The sequence below is a fragment of the Rhinatrema bivittatum genome, chromosome 2 (genome assembly GCF_901001135.1).
Source record: "Rhinatrema bivittatum chromosome 2, aRhiBiv1.1, whole genome shotgun sequence".
NCBI lineage: Eukaryota > Metazoa > Chordata > Amphibia > Gymnophiona > Rhinatrematidae > Rhinatrema > Rhinatrema bivittatum.
In genome coordinates this window covers 174357449-174382573 of record NC_042616.1, presented here as the reverse complement: position 1 = coordinate 174382573, position 25125 = coordinate 174357449, and the positions used below count along the sequence as shown (strand labels likewise).

Genomic DNA, 25125 nt, shown 5'->3' with positions numbered 1-25125 from the left:
CTTTTTCAATGGAAACCAAGCACTAGCACAAAATGTAATGCTATGAGGAGCAAATGTGGATGACTATGGAGTAACATCAGAAAATATGTCTTCATAAAAAGGATAGTGTATAAATGGAATGGTCTGCCAGAGAGGGGAAAACAGTAAAAATTCAAGAAGTCATGGGATAAGCACAGAGGATACTTAATTGTAAAGAAGAATCACAGATCAACAGGGTTCTATTCCAGGAAATAACTTGGGTAGACTAGATGGGCCTTACAGTCCTGATCTGCCATAATATTCTATGTTTTTATGAAGTATAAAATTTTAGTAGCTGCATTGAGCTGAAAGGTATTGAATAATTTGACTTCCGCACTGTTATGCAAACCACTTTACTATCAAAACTAGACTATTGCAACTCCCTTCTCTTAGGCCTCCCAGCCTCCACCATTAAACCCCTGCAAATCCTTCAAAATGCTATGGCTAGAATCTTAACAAACACCAGAAAAACTGATCATATCATTCCCATACTACAAGATCTCCATTGGCTCCCCATTACCTTCCGTTCCCAATACAAAACACTTACCATCCTCCATAACACGTTATACAAAAACAATTCCCCCTGGCTTGAAGATATGCCACAATTCCATCAATCCAATCGCTCCACTAGAAACTCCCTTGCTGACACCCTCCAAACCCCCTCACTCAAAATTGGTCACCTTACTACCACCAGAGATAGAGCCTTCTCCATTGCTGGTCCTACCCTCTGGAACGCCCTTCCCGCCAAACTCCGCTTAGAACCGTCCCTGAGCCATTTCAAAAAAGGAATCAAGACATGGCTCTTTAAACAGGCATACCCCAACTCCTCTCAATCCTAGTCAATGACCTCTCCTGAACCACCACAGCTCCTGCCCGGCCCACAATCCTTCTCATTGACCTCCTCCGTACCACCCTAGCACCCTCCCTGCCCCATCCCCTCCTCTGCCCCATTCCCTCACCCTCATCCCCTGCAAAGCTAAGACTCTCCCTGCCTTTTCCCCTCACCCTCTCCAGCGCCCCGCAGCCTCCCCCTACCCTGCCCTTTCACCCCCCAGCAACTTTTCCTCGAAAGTACCCCTGCTTTAAAGTACCCTATTTTCCCCTTGCCCCACTTTCATCCCCCGCACTATTCCCCCACCCCTTCCGCCCTTTTTCCCTCCTCGCTCCCTCCCTCCCTGCCCCTGCATTTAATTGAACAGTAGTGCACATACTTTCTTTATATTGTTTATAAGTTCATATGCTAAGTTCATAAGTGCACACGCCTCCCTAACATTGTTTATAAGTTCATTTGCATATCTAATTTTAATATGGATAATCAAAATCCATTTCGTTCTACCAAGTTGTATTTCTGCTCGTTGACTCTCTATCTTTGCACTGTCGTATATTATCTAGTTAGCCTTCTTTCATCGTTCATTGTAATTTGCTTTCACAGTTACCTGTAAACCGACATGATGTGTCCTACGAATGCTGGTATATAAAAAGCGTTAAATAAATAAATAAATAAATAAATTTGCAGATTATTTGAACAACATAAGAGTTATTCAAAGATGTTGGTGTAGAACATGAGTTCACATACCACAACACAGATATTCTACTATTTTGCAAAGTTCATAAACAGCTGTTAGCTACATAATTATTGAATATATAGTTCCTTCATCTTCAACACCTAGTATGGCTGTCAACCATATACATTCATGGGAGAAAATTTTTTTAATTTCAAACCAATGTGTAATTTTCTAGATTTAAAGAGCCTTTTTTATTATCTCCACCTTTACTATTTCTTGGTATACAAAGATGTATGATGGAAGTGTTTATAGCTGCTGTGATCATGTTGTTACTTTGAGGTATGTTGGTTCATCTCAAAATAAATGGCCACTACCACTACATATGCAAAATCATATATATACATTCCGGCTAACTTTGTCCTTCATTACTATCATGTTTTATGCACTTTTATTTAATTTATGTTATCATAACAGTATGGTGCATGTTACTATTTTTAATTTTTATTAAATGATGTAAAGCTGTAAACAGCCCACTGCTCTAATATACTTTATATATTGAAAAACCACATCAATAAAATTAATTGGCAAATGCAGTCCATACATCTAAAATAATGCTTATAAAACTGAGAAACCTAAAGCACTTGAAGGAAAAGCAGAATTTCACAGGACATCTACAATCTGTCCATATTCAGACATAATCCGGCTATCAAAGTTAGTCGAATAAACTTATCTGGCTAACTTTGGAGGTATATTCAATAATGTAGCCGCACTATTGAATATAGGCGGCTATGTTAAAGTTAGTTGGCTAACTTTAGAACAGCTCTTTGGCCCTATCAGACATAGCCAGCTAAGCCATCTGGCTATCTGAAGATCGGAGTTAGCAAGTTAACTTACTCCTAGATTCATCAAAATGCTATAATACTGCATGGATAACGCCCGTGGTAAGAAAAAGGGGCATGTTTATGGTAACTTTAGAATTACCATGCCACGCGCTAATATAGAGCTTCGCATAGGTATTGTATCACAGGGTGTGGTAAAGTTTTCACGCCCTGTGATACTTCTATTTCGCAGCTCGCAAAGTGCCCAGACAGGTCAGAGAAAGAGAGTGAGAGAGAAAGAGACTCTGGTGAGGCCTTCACAATATTCAACTATTTTTTATTTATGAATTTTAAGTATTATAACATACACAAATTATAATGTATACTGATACAGAAACAAACACTAATGTTGAGATTACTTACCTGATAATCTCCTTTTCCTTAGTGTAGACAGATGGACTCAGAACAAGTGGGTATAGTGTGCTCGTGCTAGCAGTTGGAGACGGATCTGACGTCAGCACGGGTACATATACCCCCACAGGAAGTGCAGCAATTCAGTAATCTTCCTTGCAAAGCTTTATAGATATATGTGTAACTGACCGATCGATTAAATAAACAGGATTACCCTGACCGATTGACAGAGCTGGAGACTGCCAGTGTTCTCAACTGGAAGGCGTCGACACCCGGCAGGGTGGATGCCCTATCATAAGAAAACATGGCTTACCTTGAATCGGTGCAACCCCATGTATATGGGCAGCCGGGCGGGATGCTGAGTCCATCTGTCTACACTAAGGAAAAGGAGATTACCAGGTAAGTAATCTCAACATTTCCTAGCGTGTAGCCAGATGGACTCAGAACAAGTGGGATGTACAAAAGCTACTCCCGGACTGGGCGGGAGGCTGCCCAAGGTCCATTCAGGACTGCCCTTGCGAATGCTGAGTCCTCCCTGGCCTGAACGTCCAGACGGTAAAATCTGGAGAAGGTATGAATGGAGGACCACGTTGCTGCCCTACATATCTCGGCAGGTGACAGCATTCTAGTTTCTGCCCAGGAGGCTGCCTGGGCTCTGGTAGAGTGTGCCTTGACCCGTAGAGGTGGTGGTTTTCCCGCTTCTACGTAGGACGCCGTTATAACTTCTTTGATCCAGCGGGCAATAGTTGCCCGTGAAGCTGCTTCTCCTTGCTTCTTCCCACTGTGGAGGACGAACAGGTGGTCCGTCTTTCGTACTGCTTCAGACATCTCCAGGTATCTGGACAGTATCCTGCCTATGTCGAGATGACGCAGTATTCGACTGTCTTCAGACTTCTCCAACCCTTCCGTGGTTGGTAAGGAAATGGATTGGTTAAGGTGGAAGTGTGAGACTACTTTGGGTAAGAAGGAGGGAACTGTGCGAAGATGGATAGTCCCCGGGGTGATTCTGATAAATGGATCCCAGCAGGACAGCGCTTGTAGCTCTGAGATGCGGCATGCCGAGCATACCGCCAGTAAGAATACCATCTTCAAGGTTAGTAAACGGAGAGACAGGCCACGGAGGGGTCTGAAGGTGGATCCCGCTAGGAATTCCAAAACTAGATTAAGGTTCCACAGGGGCACTGGCCACTTCAGTGGTGGACGAATGTGTTTGACTCCTTTCAGGAAGCGTGACACGTCTGGGTGCGTGGCAATACTGTTGCCTTCACTCCTGGGACGTAGTAGGATAACGCTGCTACCTGGACCTTGATTGAATTGAGGGACAGACCCTTCTGAAGTCCATCTTGCAGGAAATCTAAGATGATGGGAATTTTTGCTGCATGTGGATTGGTGTTGCGAGTTTCGCACCAAGCTTCAAATACTCTCCAGATTCTTATATACGTTAGTGATGTGGAGAACTTGCGTGCTCGGAGGAGTGTATCTATTACCCGCCCCCGAGTATCCCTCTTCTTCAGTCGAGCCCTCTCAATGGCCAGACCGTAAGAGAGAATTGAGCTGGATCCTCGTGGAGGATGGGACCTTGTCGTAGCAGGTCCCTGTGAGGCGGCAGGGGTAGAGGCTCCCCTGCCAGTAGTCTTCTCATGTCCGCGTACCAGGGTCTTCTTGGCCAGTCCGGGGCCACTAGAAGAACTAGGCCTCTGTGCCGCTGAATCTTGTGCAGAATGGCGCCCAGCAGGGGCCATGGAGGAAAGGCGTATAGCAGGATCCCCTGAGGCCACGACTGAACCAGTGCGTCGATCCCGTGGGATAACGGATCTCGTCTGCGACTGAAGTACTTGAGCATTGGACCTGTTTGCCAGTAGGTCCATGCCCGGAGTCCCCCAGCGGTTCACAATCATCTGGAAGGCTGTGGGGGACAGCTGCCATTCCCCTGGATTTAGGCTTCTCTGCTGAGGAAGTCTGCAGTAGTGTTGTCCTTCCCAGCAATGTGGACGGCTGAGATGTCCTGGAGATTTGCATCCGCCCAGGCCATCAGGGGGGCTATTTCTAAGGATACCTGTAGGCTTCTTGTGCCGCCCTGTCAGTTGATGTATGCCACCGTGGTGGCGTTGTCCGACATCACTCTGACTGCTCTGTTTCGAAGTCTGTGGGCAAATCGTAGGCAGGCAAACCGGACTGCCCGAGCCTCTAGTCGGTTGATGTTCCACCCCGACTCTTCTCTGTTCCATGCCCTTGGGCAGTGAGCTCTTCGCAGTGCGCTCCCCATCCGCTCAGGCTGGCGTCGGTAGTGAGCAGGGTCCACGTTGGGGAGGACATCTTCAACCCCCGGCACACATGGCTGGGCCTTAACCACCACCGTAGCTGGTTCCGCACTCTGGCCGGAAGAGGTAGATGCACAGTGTAGTTCTGTAATCGTGGGCTCCACCGAGAGAGGAGCGAGCACTGCAACGGTCTCATATGGGCCCGCGCCCACGGTACCACTTCCAGCGTGGATGCCATTAGACCGAGGACCTGCAGGTAATCCCACGCTGTGGGCCGAGTGGCGCTCAGCAGGGTTCGTAGACGATCCTGGAGTTTTGTTCTCCTTTTGGATGTCAGGCTGACTCTGTCTGCCTGGGTGTCGAATCGGACTCCTAGGTATTCCAGCGATTGAGAAGGCTGTAGGGAACTCTTGTTTACATTGACCACCCATCCTAAGCTTTCTAAGCGAGAGACAACTCTGTTGGTTGCTCGATGACTCTCCTCCCGGGACTTTGCCCTGATCAGCCAATCGTCCAGGTAGGGATGGACGAGGATTCCTTACTTCCTGGGCGATGCCGCCACCGCTACTATTACTTTGGTAAAGGTTCGCGGTGCAGTGGCTAACCCGAAGGGTAACGCCTGGAACTGGAAGTGCTGTCCCAGGACTTTGAAGCGTAGGTAGCGCTGGTGATCCCGATGGATAGGGATATGAAGGTAGGCCTCTGACAGATCTAGGGATGTGAGAAATTCCCCTGGCTGTACTGGCCGCAGAGTTTCCATGCGAAACCTCGGGACCCTTAAGTATTGGTTGACCGACTTGAAGTCCAGAACGGGCCTGAAAGTGCCCTCTCTTTCTTGGGTACAATGAAATAAATGGAATAGTGCCCAGAATTTATCTCCCATGCAGGCACTGGAATGGCCTTTAGGGACAGTAGCCTCAGCAAGGTAGTTTCCAGTGCCGCCCTCTTGAGGGGTGAACATGGAGATTCCACAAACGTGTCCGGAGGGATGCGACGGAAATCCAGGTAATACCCTTCTCGGATGATGGCGAGAACCCACTGGTCCGAAGTGATCTCGACCCACATCTGTGGTAGAATAGGGCTAGCCTGCCCCCTATGGCTACCACCCCTGGATGGGTCGGCTGATTCTCATTGTGGGGTGCGGCCGGGACCTGAGCCGGAGCCGGTTCCTCTCTTGTTGTTTCTGGTCCGAAAGGACTGATTCCTGGCCTGCGGACGAGGAGCTTGATAGTTATTCCTGTAGGGATGGAAGCGTTGGGAGCTTCTACCTCTGGATGGTCTATGAAAGGGAAGTTGGTTCCTTCTTGACCTGTCTTCTGGAAGGCGGGGTAATGGACAGGCGCCCCATTTGTTAGCCAGTATTCTCAAGGTCGCTGCCGAACAGGAGGGATCCCTTAAAGGGCATTCTCGTAAGGCGTGTCTTGGAGGAAGAGTCTGCTGACCAATTTCTTAGCCATAACTGTCTCCTGGCTGCGACTGAGGATGATACCCCCTTGGCTGCCATACGAACCAAATCAGAGGCAGCGTCAGTGAGAAACGATAGAGCAGATTCTATGTCTTCCCAAGGAACGTTGTTCCTGGCTTGAGATAAACAGGAACGCGTCACCACTGTGCAGCAGGCTGCTATGCGTAGGGACATGGCCGCTACCTCAAAGGTTTGTTTCAGGATGGCGTCCAGGCGTCGATCATGCGTATCCTTGAGGGCCGCCCCTCCCTCCACCGGAATGGTGGTGCGCTTCACAATTGTGCTAACTATGGCGTCTACCTTGGGGCACGCCAACAGCTCCTTGGTTGCCGGGTCCAGGGGCTACATGCCAGACAAGGCGCGACCCCCTCTGAATGAAGCCTCCGGCGCGCTCTACTCCAGATCGATTAGCTGTTGTGCTGCTTGTAGGAAGGGAAAATGGTGGGCCGTTGGTCGCAGGCCCTCTAGCAGGGGGGTTCATCTTAGATTCCCCTGGGGAGGCTTGGCCTGGGATAGCCAACTCCGACAGGCACTGAGAGACCAGCTCCGGGAGGTCCTCCTTCGAAAAGAAACGTCTCATGGTTCGATATGGCTCTACCCCCGAGGGAAGTTCTCCCTCCTCGGGGGGCTCGCCTTCTTCCTCAGAGTAATCTGAATTCCCATAAGTGGGGCTTCCAGGCGGCAGATGCCCGTGCCTAAATGTAGAAGGCCCAGTGGCAGGATCATCCGGGGTGTATGGGCCCATCCTGGGATTCGACTGCATCTGGACAAAGGCGTGAATCCCCTTAAACAATTCCACCCAGGAGAGGGAAGCAGTCTGGCCTTAGGGGCACCAGGTCTCTCGGGTTCCCCGGCTGCTCAGCTTGGCCGGCCGGATCCGGAGTGTTCCCTGAGGAACTGGCAATTAATCTGGGCTGAGACCGGCCCTGGCCTGGATCTCCCAGGGCCTCTTCACATTGGGCACATAGGGAGTCTGCTTCCTCGCTCTGTGTAGCTCTCAGGTGGCATGCCGAACAGAGGCCTAGAGCTTTGATGCCTGATTCTGGAGGTGCCGCCTCTGAGGACGCATGGGCTCTCACACGCTCCACCGCGTTTATGCCCAGCAAAGGGCGCCCGTCTTAGCAATGTGCGCCTATAACTGTGCGACTTACCAATATGCGCCTATCAATGCGCGCCTATAACTGTGCGACTTACCAATATGCGCCTATCAATGCGCGCCTATCACTGCGCGACTTACCAATATGCGCCTATCACTGTGCGATTTACCAATATGCGCCTATCAATGTGCGCCTATTACTGTGCGACTTATCAATCAATGTGCGCCTATCAGTGAGTGGCTTAACACTGTGCGCCTAGCAGCGTGCGGCTTAACACTATGCGCTTAGCAATGTGCGCCTATCAGCGTGCGGGCTTAACACTGTGCGCTTAGCAATGTGCGCCTTTCAGCGTGCAACTTATCAATCCAATGGGCGCCTATCAGCACGTGGCTTAACGCTGTGCGCCAATCAATATGCGTCTATCAATGTGCGTCTTACCACCTTCGGTTAAGGAACAAGGCAAACGGTGAGCAGGCAGGCAAAATGGCGACCTCCTCGGCGGGTCTCCTCGTAGGCAGACCCCGCCAATCCTCGCTCTTCGAAGACCAACATAGGTAAAAGATGTACGCCATACCTGATCTTCGGCGCTTCCCGGCTGCGACCCGGGCGGTCTCCGGCTGTGGGGGGGAGGGTAATTACTGTCACCGCCGCGTTCGAGGAAGTGCACCCGCTGCCTCTAGGCCGCGCCCGAACTCGTCTCGCTCGGGGGCCAAGTCCTCACCGCGAACGGATCGGGACCGAGGCGCATCTCAGCCACGCCCGAGCCCTTCTCACTCAGGGGCTAGATCCCTGCCGCGATTCGGCCACCGGACTGAGGCTGCTAATCTCCGAGGGACCACGGAAATCACCTCGGGAAACTCAACTGAGGGAGTGAACGTAGGATATCACCGCAGGAGTGTGGGGCTCACAGGATTCTTCTCTGAAATTTAGTCGTTAGAATTTGGAAACACGCTCAGCGAGCGTGAGGTAGCTCCAAACTGCTTTGGAGACAGAAATTACTGAATTGCTGCACTTCCTGTGCAGATATATGTACCCGTGCTGACGTCAGATCAGTCTCCAACTGCTAGCACGAGCACACTATACCCACTTGTTCTGAGTCCATCTGGCTACACGCTAGGAAATTATTAATTATATTCTTAAATGTTAATATCACATTAAATAACCAAATTTATATCAGTTTTTTCCCTAAAAGGAAATCCAAAAGATATAGATTGTACAGTTTTGAGCGATATAAAGGAAATCAAAAGAGAGGATTTAAGAACTTCTTATCCTCCATACTCGGAAACCAGAGATGACAGCAGTATTTTACTTTTGCTCTCTAACCAATCTCTGTATTAAGGAGGTGAGATTCCAGAAATGCCTGCAAAGAAGTTGCTTCATAAAAAGAAGTTGCTTCATAACTTTATAGCTAAAGTTATGGAAAAATTAGTAAACACTCAATTATCTAATTACATAGAGGATCACAATATTCTGTCCCCAAACTAATGTAGAGATTACTTACCTGATAATCTCCTTTTCCTTAGTGTATGCAGATGGACTCAAAACAAATGGGTATAGTGTGCTCGTGCTAGCAGTTGGAGACGGATCCGACGTCAGCATGGGTACATATACCCCCACAGGAAGTGAAGCAACACAGTAATCTTCCTTGCAAAAGCTGTTATGGTTATATGTGTACTGACCAATCGATTAATTAAACAGGATTCCCCTGACCGATTGACAGTAGCTGGAGACCGCCAGCGCTCCCAACCGGAAGGCGCTGACACCCGGCAGGGTGGATGCTCTTATGTAAGAAAAGACATGGCCTGCCTTGAATCGGTGAAACCTCATGTACATTGGCAGCCGGGTGGGATGCTGAGTCCATCTGCATACACTAAGGAAAAGGAGATTATCAGGTAAGTAATCTCTACATTTCCTAGCGTGTAGCAGATGGACTCAAAACAAATGGGATGTACAAAAGCTACTCCCGGACTGGGCGGGAGGCTGCCCGAGGACCGTGTAGGATTGCCCTCGCAAATGCTGTGTCCTCCCTGGCCTGGACATCCAGACGGTAAAACCTGGAGAAGGTATGGAGGGAGGACCACGTTGCTGCTTTACATATCTCTGCAGGCGACAGCATCCTAGTTTCTGCCCAAGATGCTGCTTGCGCTCTGGTAGAATGAGCCTTGACCTGTAGAGGCGGCGGTTTCCCTGCCTCTACGTAGGCTGCCCTGATAACTTCTTTAATCCAGCGGGCGATGGTGAGCCCGTGAGGCCGCTTCTCCCCTTGTTTCTTCTTCCCGCTGTGAAGGACGAACAGGTGGTCCGTCTTTCGCACTGCTTCTGACATTTCTAGGTATCTGGACAGCAATCTGCCGATGTCGAGATGGCGTAGTAATCGACCTTCTTCAGACTTCTTCAAAACCTGCCGTGGTTGGCAAGGATATGGTTTGGTTGAGGTGAAATTGTGAGACTACTTTGGGTAGGAAGGAAGGAACTGTGCGAAGATGGATAGCCTCTGGAGTGATTCTGAGAAACGGATCACGGCAGGACAGTGCTTGTAGCTCTGAGATACGGCGTGCGGAACACACCGCCAGTAAGAACACCATCTTCAAGGTTAATGAACGGAGAGACAGGCCCCGGAAAGGTCTGAAGGTGGATCCCGCGAGGAATCCCAAAACTAGGTTGAGATTCCACAGGGGCACAGGCCACTTCAGTGGCGGGCGAATGTGTTTGACCCCTTTCAGAAAACGTGAAACATCTGGGTGCGTGGCAATGGTGTTGCCGTCCCTCCTGGGACCGTAGCAAGACAGCGCAGCCACCTGAACCTTGATGGAGTTGAGGGAGAGACCCTTCTGAAGTCCATCCTGTAGGAAATCCGACATGATAGGGATTGTGGCCGCATGTGGATTGGTGCCATGAGTGTCGCACCAGGCTTCAAATACTCTCCAGATCCTTATATAGGTGAGAGATGTGGAGAACTTGCGTGCCCGGAGGAGTGTATCTATAACCGGCTCCGAGTATCCTCTTTTCTTCAGTCTAGCCCTCTCAATGGCCAGACCGTAAGAGAGAATTGAGCTGGATCCTCGTGTAGGATGGGACCTTGTCGTAGCAGGTCCCTGTGAGGAGGCAGGGGAAGGGGCTCCCCTGCCAGTAGTCTTCTCATGCCCGCGTACCTAAGTCTTCTTGGCCAGTCTGGTGCCACTAGAAGAACTAGGCCTCTGTGCCTCTGAATCTTGTGCAGAATGGCCCCCAGCAGGGGCCATGGCGGAAAGGCATATAGCAGTATCCCTGGAGGCCATGGCTGAACCAGGGCGTCAATCCCGTGAGAGAACGGATCTCGCTTGCGACTGAAGTATCTGGGTACTTGAGCACTGGACCTGTCCGCTAGCAGGTCCATGCCCGGAGTCCCCCATCGATCCACAATCATCTGGAAGGCTGCGGGGGACAGCTGCCATTCCCCTGGATTTAGGCTTTCTCTGCTGAGGAAGTCTGCCGTGGTGTTGTCCTTCCCGGCAATGTGGACGGCGGAGATGTCCTGGAGATTCGCTTCTGCCCAAGCCATCAGCGGGGCTATCTCTAGGGATACCTGTTGGCTTCTGGTTCTGCCCTGTCGGTTGATGTATGCCACTGTGGTGGTGTTGTCTGACATCACTCTGACTGCCCTGTTTCGCAGTCTGTGAACAAATCGCAGGCAGGCTAACCGGACTGCCCGTGCCTCTAGTCGGTTGATATTCCACCCCGACTCTTCTCTGTTCCACCGCCCTTGAGCGGTGATCTCTTCGCAGTGCGCTCCACATCCGCTCAGACTGGCATCTGTAATGAGCAGGGTCCACGTTGGGGAGGACATCTTTGACCCCCGGCTCGTGTGGCCTGGGCTGTAACCATCACTGTAGCTGGTTCCGACTCTGGCCGGTAGAGGTAGATGCACGGTGTAGTTCCGGAACCGTGGGGCTCCAATGAGAGAGGAGGGAGCATTGCAGTGGTCTCATATGGGCCCGAGCCCACGGCACCACTTCCAGAGTGGATGCCATGAGACCGAGGACCTGCAGGTAATCCCAAGCGGTGGGCTGGGTGGCGCTCAGCAGGGATCGTAGACGAGTCTGGAGTTTAATCTCCTCTTGGAGGTCAAACTGACCTTGTCTGCCTGGGTGTCGAACCGGACTCCCAGGTATTCCAGGGATTGGGAAGGCTGTAGGCAACTCTTGTTTATGTTGACCACCCACCCCAGGCTTTCCAGAAGGGAGACCACTCTGTTGTTGCCCGATGGCTCTCCACTCGGGACTTCGCCCTGATCAGCCAATCGTCCAGGTAAGGATGGACGAGGATTCCTTCCCTTCTGAGTGCCGCCGCTACCACTACGAGCACCTTGGTAAAGGTCCGCGGCGCCGTGGCTAACCCAAAGGGCAAGCCCGGAACTGGAAGTGTTGCTCCAGAACTTTGAAGCGTAGGTAGCGCTAGTGATCCCGATGGATTGGGATATGCAGGTAGGCTTCTGATAAGTCCAGGGACGTGAGAAATTCTCCTGGCTGTACTGCGTTTCTGACTGACCGCAGAGTTTTCCATGCGAAACCTTGGACCCTTAAGTATTGGTTGACTGACCTGAGGTCCAGAACAGGCCTGAAGGTGCCCTCTTTCTTGGGTACCATGAAATAAATGGAATAATGCCCAGAATTCATCTCCCAGGCAGGCACTGGAATTATGGCCTTCAGGGACAGGAGCCTCGCCATGGTAGCTTCTAATGCCGCCTTCTTGAGAGGTGGACACGGAGATTCCACAAAACCTGTCCGGAGGGATGCGAAGGAAGTCCAGGTAATTCCCCCCTCTCGGATGATGGTGAGGACCCACTGATCCGACGTAATCTTGACCCATCTGGGGTAGAAGAGGGTTAGCCTGCCCCCTATGGCTCCGTCCCCCGAATGGGCCGGCTGATTCTCATTGGGGGGGTGGCGGCCGGGACCCGAACCCGAGCCAGTGCCCCGCTTGTTATGCGTGGTCCGAAAGGACCGGTTCCTGGCCTGAGGACGAGGTGCCTGGTAGCTACTCCTGTAGGGATTGAAGCATTGGGAGCTTCTTCCTCTGGATGGTCTTCGGAACAGGGGCGCTGGTTCCTCCTTGGCTTGTCTTCTGGCAGACGGGGTAATGGAGAGGCGCCCCATGTATTGGCCAGTTTCTCGAGGTCGCTGCCGAACAGAAGGGAACCCCGAAAGAGCATTCTTGTGAGACGTGTCTTGGAAGAAGAGTCGGCCAACCAATTTCTCAGCAGAGCTGCCTCCTGGCTGCCACTGAGGATGATACTTCCCTTGGCTGTCGTATGGACTAGGTCGGAGGCAGCATCCGTGAGGAACGAGAGAGCTGATTCCATGTCTGCTCCCGGGGTATTGTTTCCTGGCTTGTGATAAACAGGAACGCGTCACCACTGTGCAGCAGGTCGCGATTCGTAGGGCCATTGCTGCTACCCCTCAAAGGTCTGTTTCAGGATGGCGTCCAGGGCGTCGGTCATGGACATCCTTGAGGGCCGCCCCCCCTCCACTGGAATGGTGGTGGCACTTTACAATAGCGCTAACTATGGCATCCACCTTAGGGCACGCCAGCATCTCCTTGGTTGCTGGGTCCAGGGGGTACATGCCAGACAAGGCCCGACCCCCCTTTGAATGAGCTCTCCGGCGCATTCCACTCCAGATCAATTAGCTGTTGTGCAGCTTGCAGGAAGGGAAAATGACGGGCCGTTTGACAAAGACCCTCTAACAGGGGGTTCATTCTGGGTTCCCCTGGGGCGCTTTGGCCTGTAATAGCCAGTTCCGACAGGCATTGAGAACAAGGTCCGGGAGATCCTCCTTGGAAAAGAAGTGTCTCATGGTCTGATATGGCTCTATCCCCGAGGGAAGTTCTTCCTCCTCGGGGAGCTCGCTCTCGTCCTCAGAGACATCTGGGTCCCCATAAACGGGACTTCCGGGTGGTGGGTGCTCGTGTCGAGATCGAGAGGGTCCCGGGGCAGGGGTCACCCGGTGCATAAGGGTCTGGACGGGGACCAGACTGCATCTGAACAAAGGCGTGGATCCCCTTAAATAACTCCACCCAGGAGAGCGAAGCGGGCTCTAGCCGTCGGGGCACCAGGTCCCTCGGGTTTCCTGGCTGCTCAGGTCGGCCCGCTACAATCCAGTGTGTTCCCTAAGGAACTGTCGGTAAACCTCGGTTGAGACCGGCTCTGGCCCGGAGCTCCATGGCCTCTTCACATTGGGCCACAAGGGAGTCTGCCTCCTTGTTCTGTGTGGCTCTGAGATGGCATGCTGAGCAGAGGCCTAGAGCTCTTATGCCTGAATCAGGAGATGCCGCCGCTGGGGACGCCTGGGCGCTCGTATGCTCCATGGCGTCTAAGAATCCTATGCGCCGGCGCTATGCGCTGAACAACGTGCACCTAACAATGGGCACCTAAGAATGGGCACCTAAGAATGGGCGCCTAGCAATATACGCCTAACAACATGCGCCGAACAACATGCGCCTAACAATATACGCTTAACAATCGCTATGCGTAGAACATACACTGTGCACCTATCAGTGTGTTTCTTACCACTGTACGCCTATCAGTGTGCGCTCAATACCTGAACAAGGCAGACAAAATGGCGACCTCCTCGGCGTGCCTTCCGTAGGCAAAACGCCGCCAATCCTCGCTCCTCGGAGACCAGCGAAAAGTAAAAGATGTACGCCTTACCTGATCTTCGGTGCTTCCCGGCTGCAACCCGGGGCGGTCTCTGGCTGCGGGGAGAGAGGGTGAGTACCTTTACCGCCGCGCTCGAGGAAGTGCGCCCGCTGCCTCTAAGCCGCGCCTGAACTCGTCTCGCTCGGGGGCTAAGTCCTCACCGTGGGCGGATCAGGACCGAGGCGCCTCTCAGCCGCGCCCGAGCCCTTCTCACTCGGGGGCTAGATCCCTGCCGCAATTCGGCCACCGGACCGAGGCATGTAACCTCCGAGGGACCACGGAAATCACCTCGGGAAACTCAACTGGGGGAGGGACCCGAGGGGTATCACCGCAGGAGTGCGGGGCTCATCTTCAGAAAATCTTCTATGAAAATTTAGACGTTAGAATTTGGAAACATGCTCAGCGAGTGTGAAGGAGCTCCAAACTGCTTTGGAGACGGAAATTACTGAGTTGCTTCACTTCCTGTGGGGGTATATGTACCCGTGCTGACGTCAGATCCGTCTCCAACTGCTAGCACGAGCACACTATACCCATTTGTTTTGAGTCCATCTGCTACACGCTAGGAAATATGGTTTTCGCAAAGCTGCAAGCACCGAAACGCTACTTCTCTCCCTCACGGATTTCCTTCCTCCTCTCCGGCATCGATAAAGGTCAAGCTTTCTTATTAATCCTCCTCGACCTTCGGCTGCCTTCGATACAGTCAACCACCACCTCCTTCTAAAACAGCTGGCAAACATAGGAGTGACAGGCTCAGCACTGACTTGGTTCAAAACTTTCCTGGAGAACAGAGGATACAAGGTCAAAATTCATAATAAAGAATCCCATTACTTTCCATCCTCTCTAGGGGTTCCGCAGGGTTCCTCTCTTTCACACCCACGCTCTTTAATGTTTACCTGCTCCCACTCTGCCAACTGCTCACGAAACTAAACCTGAAACACCTCCTTTTTGCAGACGATGTTCAGATCGTGATCCCCGTAAAAGAATCCATTACGAAAACATTAGAATACTGGATTGTTGCCTAATAGAAATCAAACACCTCCTCACCAGCCTAAACCTAATACTCAATGCTTCGAAAACGGAATACCTGCTTATATCCCCGGAAAACACAATACAATCCTCAAAGCCACCAGCCCTCCTTCAACCTCTCGCGTAAGAGACCTAGGAGCCATCATGGACAACCGTCTCAACCTTAAATCATTCATCAACCAAACTACCAAAGATTGCTTTCACAAATTACATATCCTTAAAAGAATAAAGCTGCTCTTCCACGCTCAGGACTTCAGAACAATTCTGCAAGCATAATCTTCTCCAAGCTAGATTATTGTAACTCACTACTACTGGGCCTCCCAGCTTCGCATACCAAACCTCTACAAATGGTGCAGAATACAGCAGCCAGAATCCTTACAAACTCCAGGAGAATTGACCACATCTCCCCAATCCTCAAAGACCTTCACTGGTTACCGATCCACTACAGAATCATTTACAAATCTATCACCACAATCTACAAGGTCATCCATCAACATGCACAGCTCAACTTACAAATTCTCTTCAAAAAACACACGTCCGCCAGACCCATCAGGGAATCTTACAAAGAATCGCTTCAGGTACCACACGCCAAAACCTACCAATACAAATCTCTGTGTCAGAGCGTTCTCAACAGCATGTCCACCTTTATGAAACTCCATCCCAGCTGACCTGAGACAGGAACCCTGCCTACTAACGTTCAGGAAAAGGCAGAAAAACATGGCTTTTTTAAAAAGCCTTTCCAGTCCTTGATTGAGTTCTTCACCCAACATCTCAAACACTTTATCAAAAAAATGGATTTAAATAAGAAACCACTCACTTCTCCGTCTCCTCCATCATCCATCACCGTGTTTTAATGTCATTTGCTATACAAATGTATTATATTGGAATCGAATTTGCTACCCCTGTAAATATTTTGCTGTCAGTTATCTCCCCCCCTTCTCTTTTCCAGATCCCCAGTTATTTGCTTCCCTGTTTTATTGTAACTGTGTCACTCTCCTAACCATGCTCTTGTTACTGTGGTTTGAGTTCTCTCTACCTTACACACTTTGTTAAATGTAAACCGGTTTGATGTGATTCCTGTCATGAAAGCCGGTATAGCAAAATAATAAATAAATAAATAAAATAAATAAATATTTATGTTCCTTGAGTCTATTTCACGTTTACAGGGGTACCTTAACATAAATCTGGCACCCCTAGCAAGAACTTCAGATTTTAATTTAAGGAAATCTTGCCTTCTAATTTGGGTGCTCTAGCTAGATCTGGTTAAATCCAGATCTGTTGCCCATGAACTTTCTCCAACCTATATCTCAGAAATTATCGTAACACAGTATCTCTTCAGTAGGAACAAATGATGCAAACAACATGCTCCTGCCGATATTCAGTATCTATTGTAGTTTCTAGTATTTCAGAAACAATTCATGGATGACTCTGGTTGCGTGTCTCTTGCTCTTATTTTTTGAGGGTAGATAGTAAACTTTCGCCAAGGCAGGAATAGACTGAGATGGCATTTTAAGAATATGCTGTAAATATTCCTTAAACACTTCCCTAGGGGAAATCAATTTCTGAAATGGAAAGTTTAGAATCCTTAGATTAGTATATTTTAAATTATTCTCTATATATATTCTAATTTCTTAAAATTTGATAGTTCTGTCTTAGCTAGATTTTCTGTAAGGTCTCAACTTTTCTAACCTCTCATTGTAAACTCGCAATTTTGTTATACTGAGATACTGAGTTTTCTAAATCAAGTACTTTCTGTTGTGAGTTTACATTAATATTAGTCAATTTATAATTGCTGTTTCTAGAGACTTAATCGCAGCCCACAGAGTATCCATGGTAATTTCTGTTGCTTTGTAGGCATAATTATATCTAATGCAGGCATATCCTCCTTATCTCCCCCTGTAGCTTGGTCCCCATTTCCCAACCCAGCTGTATTCTGAATATTTGTTTCTAAAAAAACTCTCTTCAACTAGAAGAGGATTAACAACATTTTTTAAAGAAAGAGGTGGGAAGGGATATTGGGAGCTCCGGGGCTCAGTGAGATGGCTTCGGCCTGTAGGATAGATTCTCGCTCAGAAACTACCTCCAATGCGGCCCTCTCCTCCGGTACCACTCCAGCTGCAGCCATAAAGAATGAGGAAATCTGAGGCTGTGTTTGGTCCAGGTAAGGGAGACGAAGACATAGCCTCCCTAATTCGAGCCTTTCTCTTGGTGTAAGGCATATCAATTTAAACGTAATATTGGGGCAAATATACAGACAAAATCCTCTGTTTATCTCTATAAGTTAATTTCAAAATCTAATATCTCTTGGAGTGGGGGTCTGAGAGGATTGAGAGATAATAATTACTTTCTAAGACCCAAATTTCTGAAAAGATGTCCATGGAAATAATTCCAACAAACAATAATATAATCGAAGAAAATCAAAGAAAGCTGTGCGCCTCTTGGCGCCAGCGGCATCTGCGCACCGTAGGGGGGCCAGTTTAGACCTACCGGTCCCCTCCCCGATGACGTCAAAGCACGGAGACCTCTGCTTGGGGCCGGGATTTCTCCTCATCAGCTGAAAGTTATTAGAGGTAATTCAGTCAATTTGGGCTGGGATTTCTCCTCACCCACTGGTTCCAAGGTAATCCTGATAGTCAAAACCAGGTTCTCTCTCCTCTCTTTCCCCGAGTTCTCAACCGCAGAGGGTCCGGTTTTAGACCTACCGGTCCCTCCCTCGATGACATCAAAGCTCGCGACCTCGGCTTGGGGCCGGGATTTCTCCTCACCCGGTGAGTTATTAGAGGTAATTCAGTCAATTTGGGCTGGGGATTTCTCCTCACCCACTGGTTCCAAGGTAATCCTGATGGTCAAAAACCGGGTTCTCTCTCCTCTCTTTCCCCGAGTTCTCACCACAGAGGGGCCGGTTTTAGACCTACCGGTCCTTCCCCCGATGACATCAAAGTACGGCGACCTCGGCTTGGGTCCGGGATTTCTCCTCACCCGCTGAAAGTTATTAAGGTATTCAGTCAATTTGGGATGGGATTTCTCCTCACCCACTGGTTCCAAGGTAATACTGATGGTCAAAACCGGGTTCTCTCTCCTCTCTTTCCCCCAGTATTCAACTATTTATATCACTATAGAGGGCCAGCTAATAGCTCGAGGTGAGGTGTTGGTGGTTGTTTAGGACCAGTTTTACTTGCAGAGTGAGATGAACAAACAGCACAGTACACCTCGGTAAAGATTTGACATCATTTGGAGTGAGGAAAGTCTGAAAAAGTTGAGATTGCTACTATGTTCTCTTGCCCTAACTGCTGAACTCTATAACAGGTGACTATCAAGCTAGGGCGAGAGAACACAGAAAAAATCTCAACTTTATGAGACTTTCCTAATTTGAAATGACATCAAATCTTCACCAAGGTGTACTGTACTGTTCATACTTTTCACTCTGCATGTAAAAGTGGCTCCTAAACCCTAAACCACCACCAACACCTCACCTCGAGCTATTAGCTGGCCCTCCTAAAGTGATATAAATAGTTGAATACTGTGAAGATCTCCCTAGAGGCTCTCTCTCTCTACTTCACTCGACTCTACCCTCTCCATCCCCAAGCCCAGAAATGACCAAAATGCAATTTGCAATCTTTAACACAAATTACGTTATGGCCGTTTCGGGCATATCACACAGCTTAATGCCAGGAAAAAAAGATGTAGTTATTTCCAGTGTTAAACCATGCGATAGCATGTGTTATGGTATCGCATGGTGCAATATTGCCCCTCATTTTAATTAATCCCACCCAAATCCCTTCCCAATCCCACCCCTTCAAAAAATTTGCATTCGCACTGTGCGGTAACACAATTATCGCATGCGTTAACGCCATAACACATTTTGATGAATGACCCTGTTAGACAGCTAACTCAACTCCTTCCAGTTACACTACTGGAATGCTCCTAATTTATGACTAACTCATTAGCTGGCTAGAGTTTTAGGCCAGACATATACCCAAATGTTCATTTAGCCGGTTAACTTCTGAGCTAGCCAGCCAAATACTTTTGAATAGGGACCTCTCTATTTTTAGGTTTTTATACATTGTAGAGTAGATAGTCAAAAATATCTGTTTAAGTGAGATACTTACCAAGGATATTCAGCAGCATGGCTATGCTGCTGAATATCCCATAAAAATCGCTAGTTAGCCGGATAAGTGAGAAGTTATCAGGACAGAAAAGGCATAAAAACAGAGTAGAGTATCCAAGGCAGATAAAAGAAAGGGGTGAGTGTACTAGGGGAAGTGGTGTTTTTCTGGCTTTTATCCAATACCTTTTTTTTTTTTGCCTCGTTATGTTTTAATCAGTGTTTATCACATACAAGCTACAATCAGAAGGCTCTATTTATATTTCGTAGAAAAAGGAAGGTAACCTGAAAGAAAGAATCATTCAAAACTACTTGCGGTAAAACAATTATCTTTCACCTTTGACCAACTCTGATGGGCTGAAATAATTATTTTTAAATGCCAATAATCAATCGCTCATGAAAAATCTGGCAATTCTGTTTTGAACATCTGTTGCAAGCTTAAACAACTTATAAATCCCTTGTGGTTCTACTATATAAGGAAATGCCAGAATCATAAAAAAGATGATCACAGAACAAAGACAGAGACAATTGTTAATGGATTACCTTGCTAGAGCTGGTGTAGCCATGTTTGCCTGAACTCCAATGGCCATGGGAATCCCTGGCACAATAAATATTTCCAAGCTCTTCTGCCACTGCAATGGTATAGGAAAAATCCAAGCCCATTCCTCCATATTCTAATAATAAAAGAAAATGTTATTAGTATTTTCTTTAATATTTCCTCCTACCTTGGCTTTGAATCATAAACAATTCAGATCAAAGACTTTTCATTTACCTACTAAGAGGTCAATATTCAGCAGGCCAGTGAGGAAGAAAATTATCTGAGTAAACATACCCAGATAACTTTATTTGGATATTCAGTAGAACATACCCTGATAAAGTTAACTGAATAACTTTAGGATAGTGTTTTTCCCAAATAAAACTTATCTGGCTAGCTTTATCAGGATAACACTGAAAATCAGCAGATAATGAATAACTGAGACAAAATTTAGCCAGACAGCAGGGAGAAGTATTCAAATTTCAGCTCTTGTCTAGGTAACTACAATGTTTCTCGGACAAACACTTTGAATATAGACCTTTAAGTTGCTTTCAAAATATGTGGCTCTTTTCATTACACTATAAAGTTGAACAAAGTGGTGATGGGGTTGCAGTGCTATTCATTTTGGAGGCTCAGATTAAAGTGTAAGCTTGCACTGCACAAACTCCAAGATGATGGAGTTCAGATGCACTAGATATTCCAGTACATTATACTAACCATATATGAGAACACCAGTGATAGTTGCAACCTTATGGGATGCTTTTCAAATGTTCTACAATAAAAGTCACAACAAAATCGAGTTATTTTCTGTTGTAAATAAAATCTCAGGGGAATGACCCTTCTCTCTGCACAATAATAGTGAAAAACAAGTTACAAAGTTACATCCTGTTTCACAATTATTTACAGGATTGGATACATTTCACATGCCAAATTAGACACTATTTCATCTACGAATCACATGCTGTAGTGGCCCGGGATATTTTCTGGCCCTACTCTCTTTAGGTTTAAGAGTGGTGCAGTGCAAGTGATGCAGTCACTTGCACTGCAGTGAGCAGGGGAGAAGATTATAGTGAAGCTAACAAAGCTAGAGAGAAGATATGGACCTGAAAACAAGGATCGTGGAACAGGCACAACCAAGGTCCTACCAGGGAACCTGCCAGAAAGAGGTGGGGGGTGGAAAGAAAGGATCAGGGGGAGATGGTGCGAGGTATGGAGGGGGGCAAAAGTAGGGATGGGCAGGTAGGAGACAGAGAAGGTGATAATGGGAAAATTAGGTGGGAAGAGAGAGAAAGGGTAGAGAAAGGGAGTGAGTGGGGAAGAGGGGGCAGAGGTGGGTACAGAGTGAATGGTACAGTCTGGGAGTGAGCATTTTGGTAGAAGGGATGACAAGTGAGGGTGAGTAGATTAGCAAAATAGAGAGGAAAAAGAAAGGAATTGTGGGAAGGGGGATAGTAAAAACAAAGCAAAGGTTATGAAAGGATAGAGGACAAAGGAGGGAGAAATACTATAATATAGCAAAAGGGACAAAATCAGGAGACTGACAAGAAAAGAGGTGAAAAATGCAACAAATTAAACTGAAAGAAGAAACAGAGATGAAGAAATATCCCCCACTACCCAAAACAGAAATATTAGAAAAAATGTTTATTCACTCTCTTGCATTTAACATTTACTACACAATGTTGATTCACTTCTACATAAAAATCTACTGTAGCAGATATAAAAATTTTGTTGTTAATATTTCCTAGTGGCATCTAAATGTTTGGTAAAACTGTATCCATATTTACTCAAAATACTGCATCTATATTTGGTCTCTCCTAATGACTTCACTACTTCCCTATCTTCTCCATCCCAATGTCACTCCTGATCTGTCTCCTAACTAGGACCAGATATGTCCAGGCCTGGTATTTAATATTTCAGCAACAAAACACTACAATATACTGACTTTTGTTAAGCAAGCAAAACACCTTTCTTTTGCCCTATTATAAAATCTAATTAATTGTCCTAAATCTAATCCAAGTCTTTACCCAGAGAAAGTAGCGAAAGTTTGTTATGTTAGCCTTCCATCAAAAAGATCAGTTTACAGAAATCCAACAAAGTAGGAGACTAATTATTTCAAAGATGCAGTAATTCAGAATAGCTAAAAATTTCATCCTTTGGAAATGACACATTAAACTGTTGGGAGTCATTTTTGTTAATGTATATATAGGGTAGGCCTATGGATTCACCCAGACATAGGCTAGTTTGAAGGCTACGGCCACCCTCTGAGTGACTCCTATTACTGTCTTGGCACTGTGAAAATGTTTTACGAACAGGAGTCAGTTTATTTAGTTATTCCATTAGGTCTATGATGAGAAAGCAAGCATTAACTTATACTAAAGCCTGAGAGAGAAAGTGAAGGCCACACAGCTGCACCTGAGATTTGAAAAGAATCAGAGGGAGGGAACATCACTGCTTTCACAAGCATTTTTAGTGTATAAGGAGAGACAATAAGAGAAAGAGGGGGGGGGGGGGGGGGGGGGGGGGGGGGGGGGGGGGGGGAGGGGGGTGGGGGGTTTTTTTGGTGGGGGGGGGGGGGGGGAGTGGCTCCTGGGATCAGCCTCAGGTATAATCCCAGTAATTGTGTTTATATTGGGTAAGCCCCGAGGTAATCCTGTATGCATGCAGGTAATAAGCCTCCCAGTGTAGGCCTCAGTGAGATTAGCCCCCCCCCCCCAAGGTCAGAGACCCTGGGCAGAATGCCAGTGTGCACAGTCTGAACCCAGAACAAAATTGGCAACAATGATCCTGGATTCCAGGTGAAAGGTTAAAACAAGCCTTTAATTTGTGCCTGTGTATTTCTTGAACTTTAGTGAAGGGCAGATTTGTTTATTTTGGGACAGTCTACTTTGTGTTAAGAATGTTTCTTGTATATCTTTTTACTTAAGGCTGATAGGAAATGGGTCTTTAATCGGTACTTATGCATCTTACTGAGCTATTTCTGAATCACAAGATACAGATGTTTCCTGATTTATCCAGACAAACGCAGAGGAGAAGACAACAGTTTCTTCTGCTGAAACCTAAAGTTATTGAATTAGGCTTACTATTTCTTTTAAAATTTCCTTGTACATATTTGATTAAACACTGGGGGATTTCTTATCTGTTTTACCAACCTTCTCAATTAGTTTCATTTCTTTCAAATAAAAAGAATGCCCCGTTTAGCTCTTCCCCAACTGCTGGTCTAGAAACTCCGTAAACTGTAACTAAGACTTCTCATTGAATTATGCTGTATCTTATTAGCCTCTTTTTTTCTTCTTCTAAAATAATACTTCTTAGGGTTGGGTAAATCTTGGATCCATATTGTGGACTTGAGGCATGCTTGTAATGTTGTAACTTGAACATAAGAACATAAGAAACTGCCATGCTGGGTCAGACCAAGGGTCCATCAAGCCCAGCATCCTGTTTCCAACAGAAGCCAAACAGGCCACAAGAACCTGGCAATTACCCAAACACTAAGAAGATCCCATGCTACTGATGCAATTAATAGCAGTGGCTATTCCCTAAGTAAAATTGATTAATAGCCATTAATGGACTTCTCCTCCAAAAACTTATCCAAACCTTTTTGAACCCAGCTACACTAACTGCACTAACCACATCCTCTGGCAACAAATTCCAGAGCTTTATTGTGCGTTGAGTGAAAAATAATTTTCTCCGATTAGTCTTAAATGTGCTACTTGCTAACTTCATGGAATGCCCCCTAGTCCTTCTATTATTCGAAAGTGAAAATAACCGAGTTGCATCTACTCGTTCAAGAACTCTCATGATCTTAAATACCTCTATCATATCCCCCCTCAGCCGTCTCTTCTCCAAGCTGAACAGCCCTAACGTCTTCAGCCTTTCCTCATAGGGAAGCTGTTCCATCCCCTTTATCATTTTGGTTGCCCTTCTCTGTACCTTCTCCATCGCAACAATATCTTTTTTGAGATGCGGCGACCAGAATTGGTGTGGTCTCACCATGGAGCGATATAGAGGCATTATGACATTTTCCATTCTATTAACCATTCCCTTCCTAATAATTCCTAACATTCTATTTCTTTTTTTGACTGCTGCAGCACACTGAGCTGACGATTTTAAAGTATTATCCACTATGATGCCTAGATCTTTTTCCTAGGTGGTAGCCTCCTAATATGGAACCTAACATCGTGTAACTACACAACGGTTATTTTTCCCTATATGCAACAACCTTGCCACATGTCCACATTAAATTTCATCTTCCATTTGGATGCCCAATCTTCAAGTCTTGCAAGGTCCTCCTGCAATGTATCACAGTCTGCTTGTGATTTAACTACTCTGAATAATTTTGTATCATCTGCAAATTTGATAACCTCACTCGTCGTATTCCTTTCCAGATCATTTATATATATATTGAAAAGCACTGGTCCAAGTACAGATCCCTGAGGCACTCCACTGTTTACCCTTTTCCACTGAGAAAATTGACCATTTAATCCTACTCTCTGTTTCCTGTCTTTTAACTAGCTTGTAATCCATGAAAGGACATCGCCTCCTATCCCATGGCTTTTTAGTTTTCGTAGAAGCCTCTCATGAGGGACTTTATCAAACGCCTTCTGAAAATCCAAATACACTACATCTACCGGTTCACCATTATCCACATGTTTATTAACCCCTTCAAAAAAATGAAGCAGATTTGTTAGGCAAGACTTCCCTTGGGTAAATCCATGTTGACTATGTTCCATTAAATCATGTCTTTCTATATGCTTTTACAATTTTGTTCTTGAGAATAGTTTCCACTATTTTTCCCGGCACTGAAGTCAGGCTCACTGGTCTATAGTTACCCGGATCGCCCCTGGAGCCTTTTTAAATATGGGGTTACACTGGCCACCCTCCAATCTTCAGGTACAATGGATGATTTTAATGATAGGTTACAAATTTTAACTAATAGATCAGAAAATTTCATTTTTTAGTTCCTTCAGAACCCTAGGATGCATACCATCTGGTCCAGGTGATTTGCTACTCTTTAGTTTGTCAATCTGGCCTACTACATCTTCCAGGTTCACAGTGATTTCATTCAGTTCATCTGACTCATCACCCCTGAAAAACATCTCCAGAACTAGTATCTCCCCAACATCCTCATTAGTAAACATGGAGGCAAAGAATTCATTTAGTCTTTCTGCAATGGTCTTATCTTCCCTAAGAGCCCCTCTGTCATCTAAT

General features: G+C 47.0%; 1 protein-coding gene across 1 annotated transcript in view; it reads right to left on the bottom strand.

Annotated features, from left to right (window-relative positions):
* The window catches only part of LOC115084265 (probable acyl-CoA dehydrogenase 6), a 317847-nt gene that overhangs the window by 146762 nt on the left and 145960 nt on the right, over positions 1–25125 (bottom strand). The window contains 2 exon segments of the mRNA XM_029588898.1: positions 19926–19981; positions 19983–20056. Of these exon segments, the coding sequence (XP_029444758.1) occupies positions 19926–19981; positions 19983–20056 (130 nt within the window).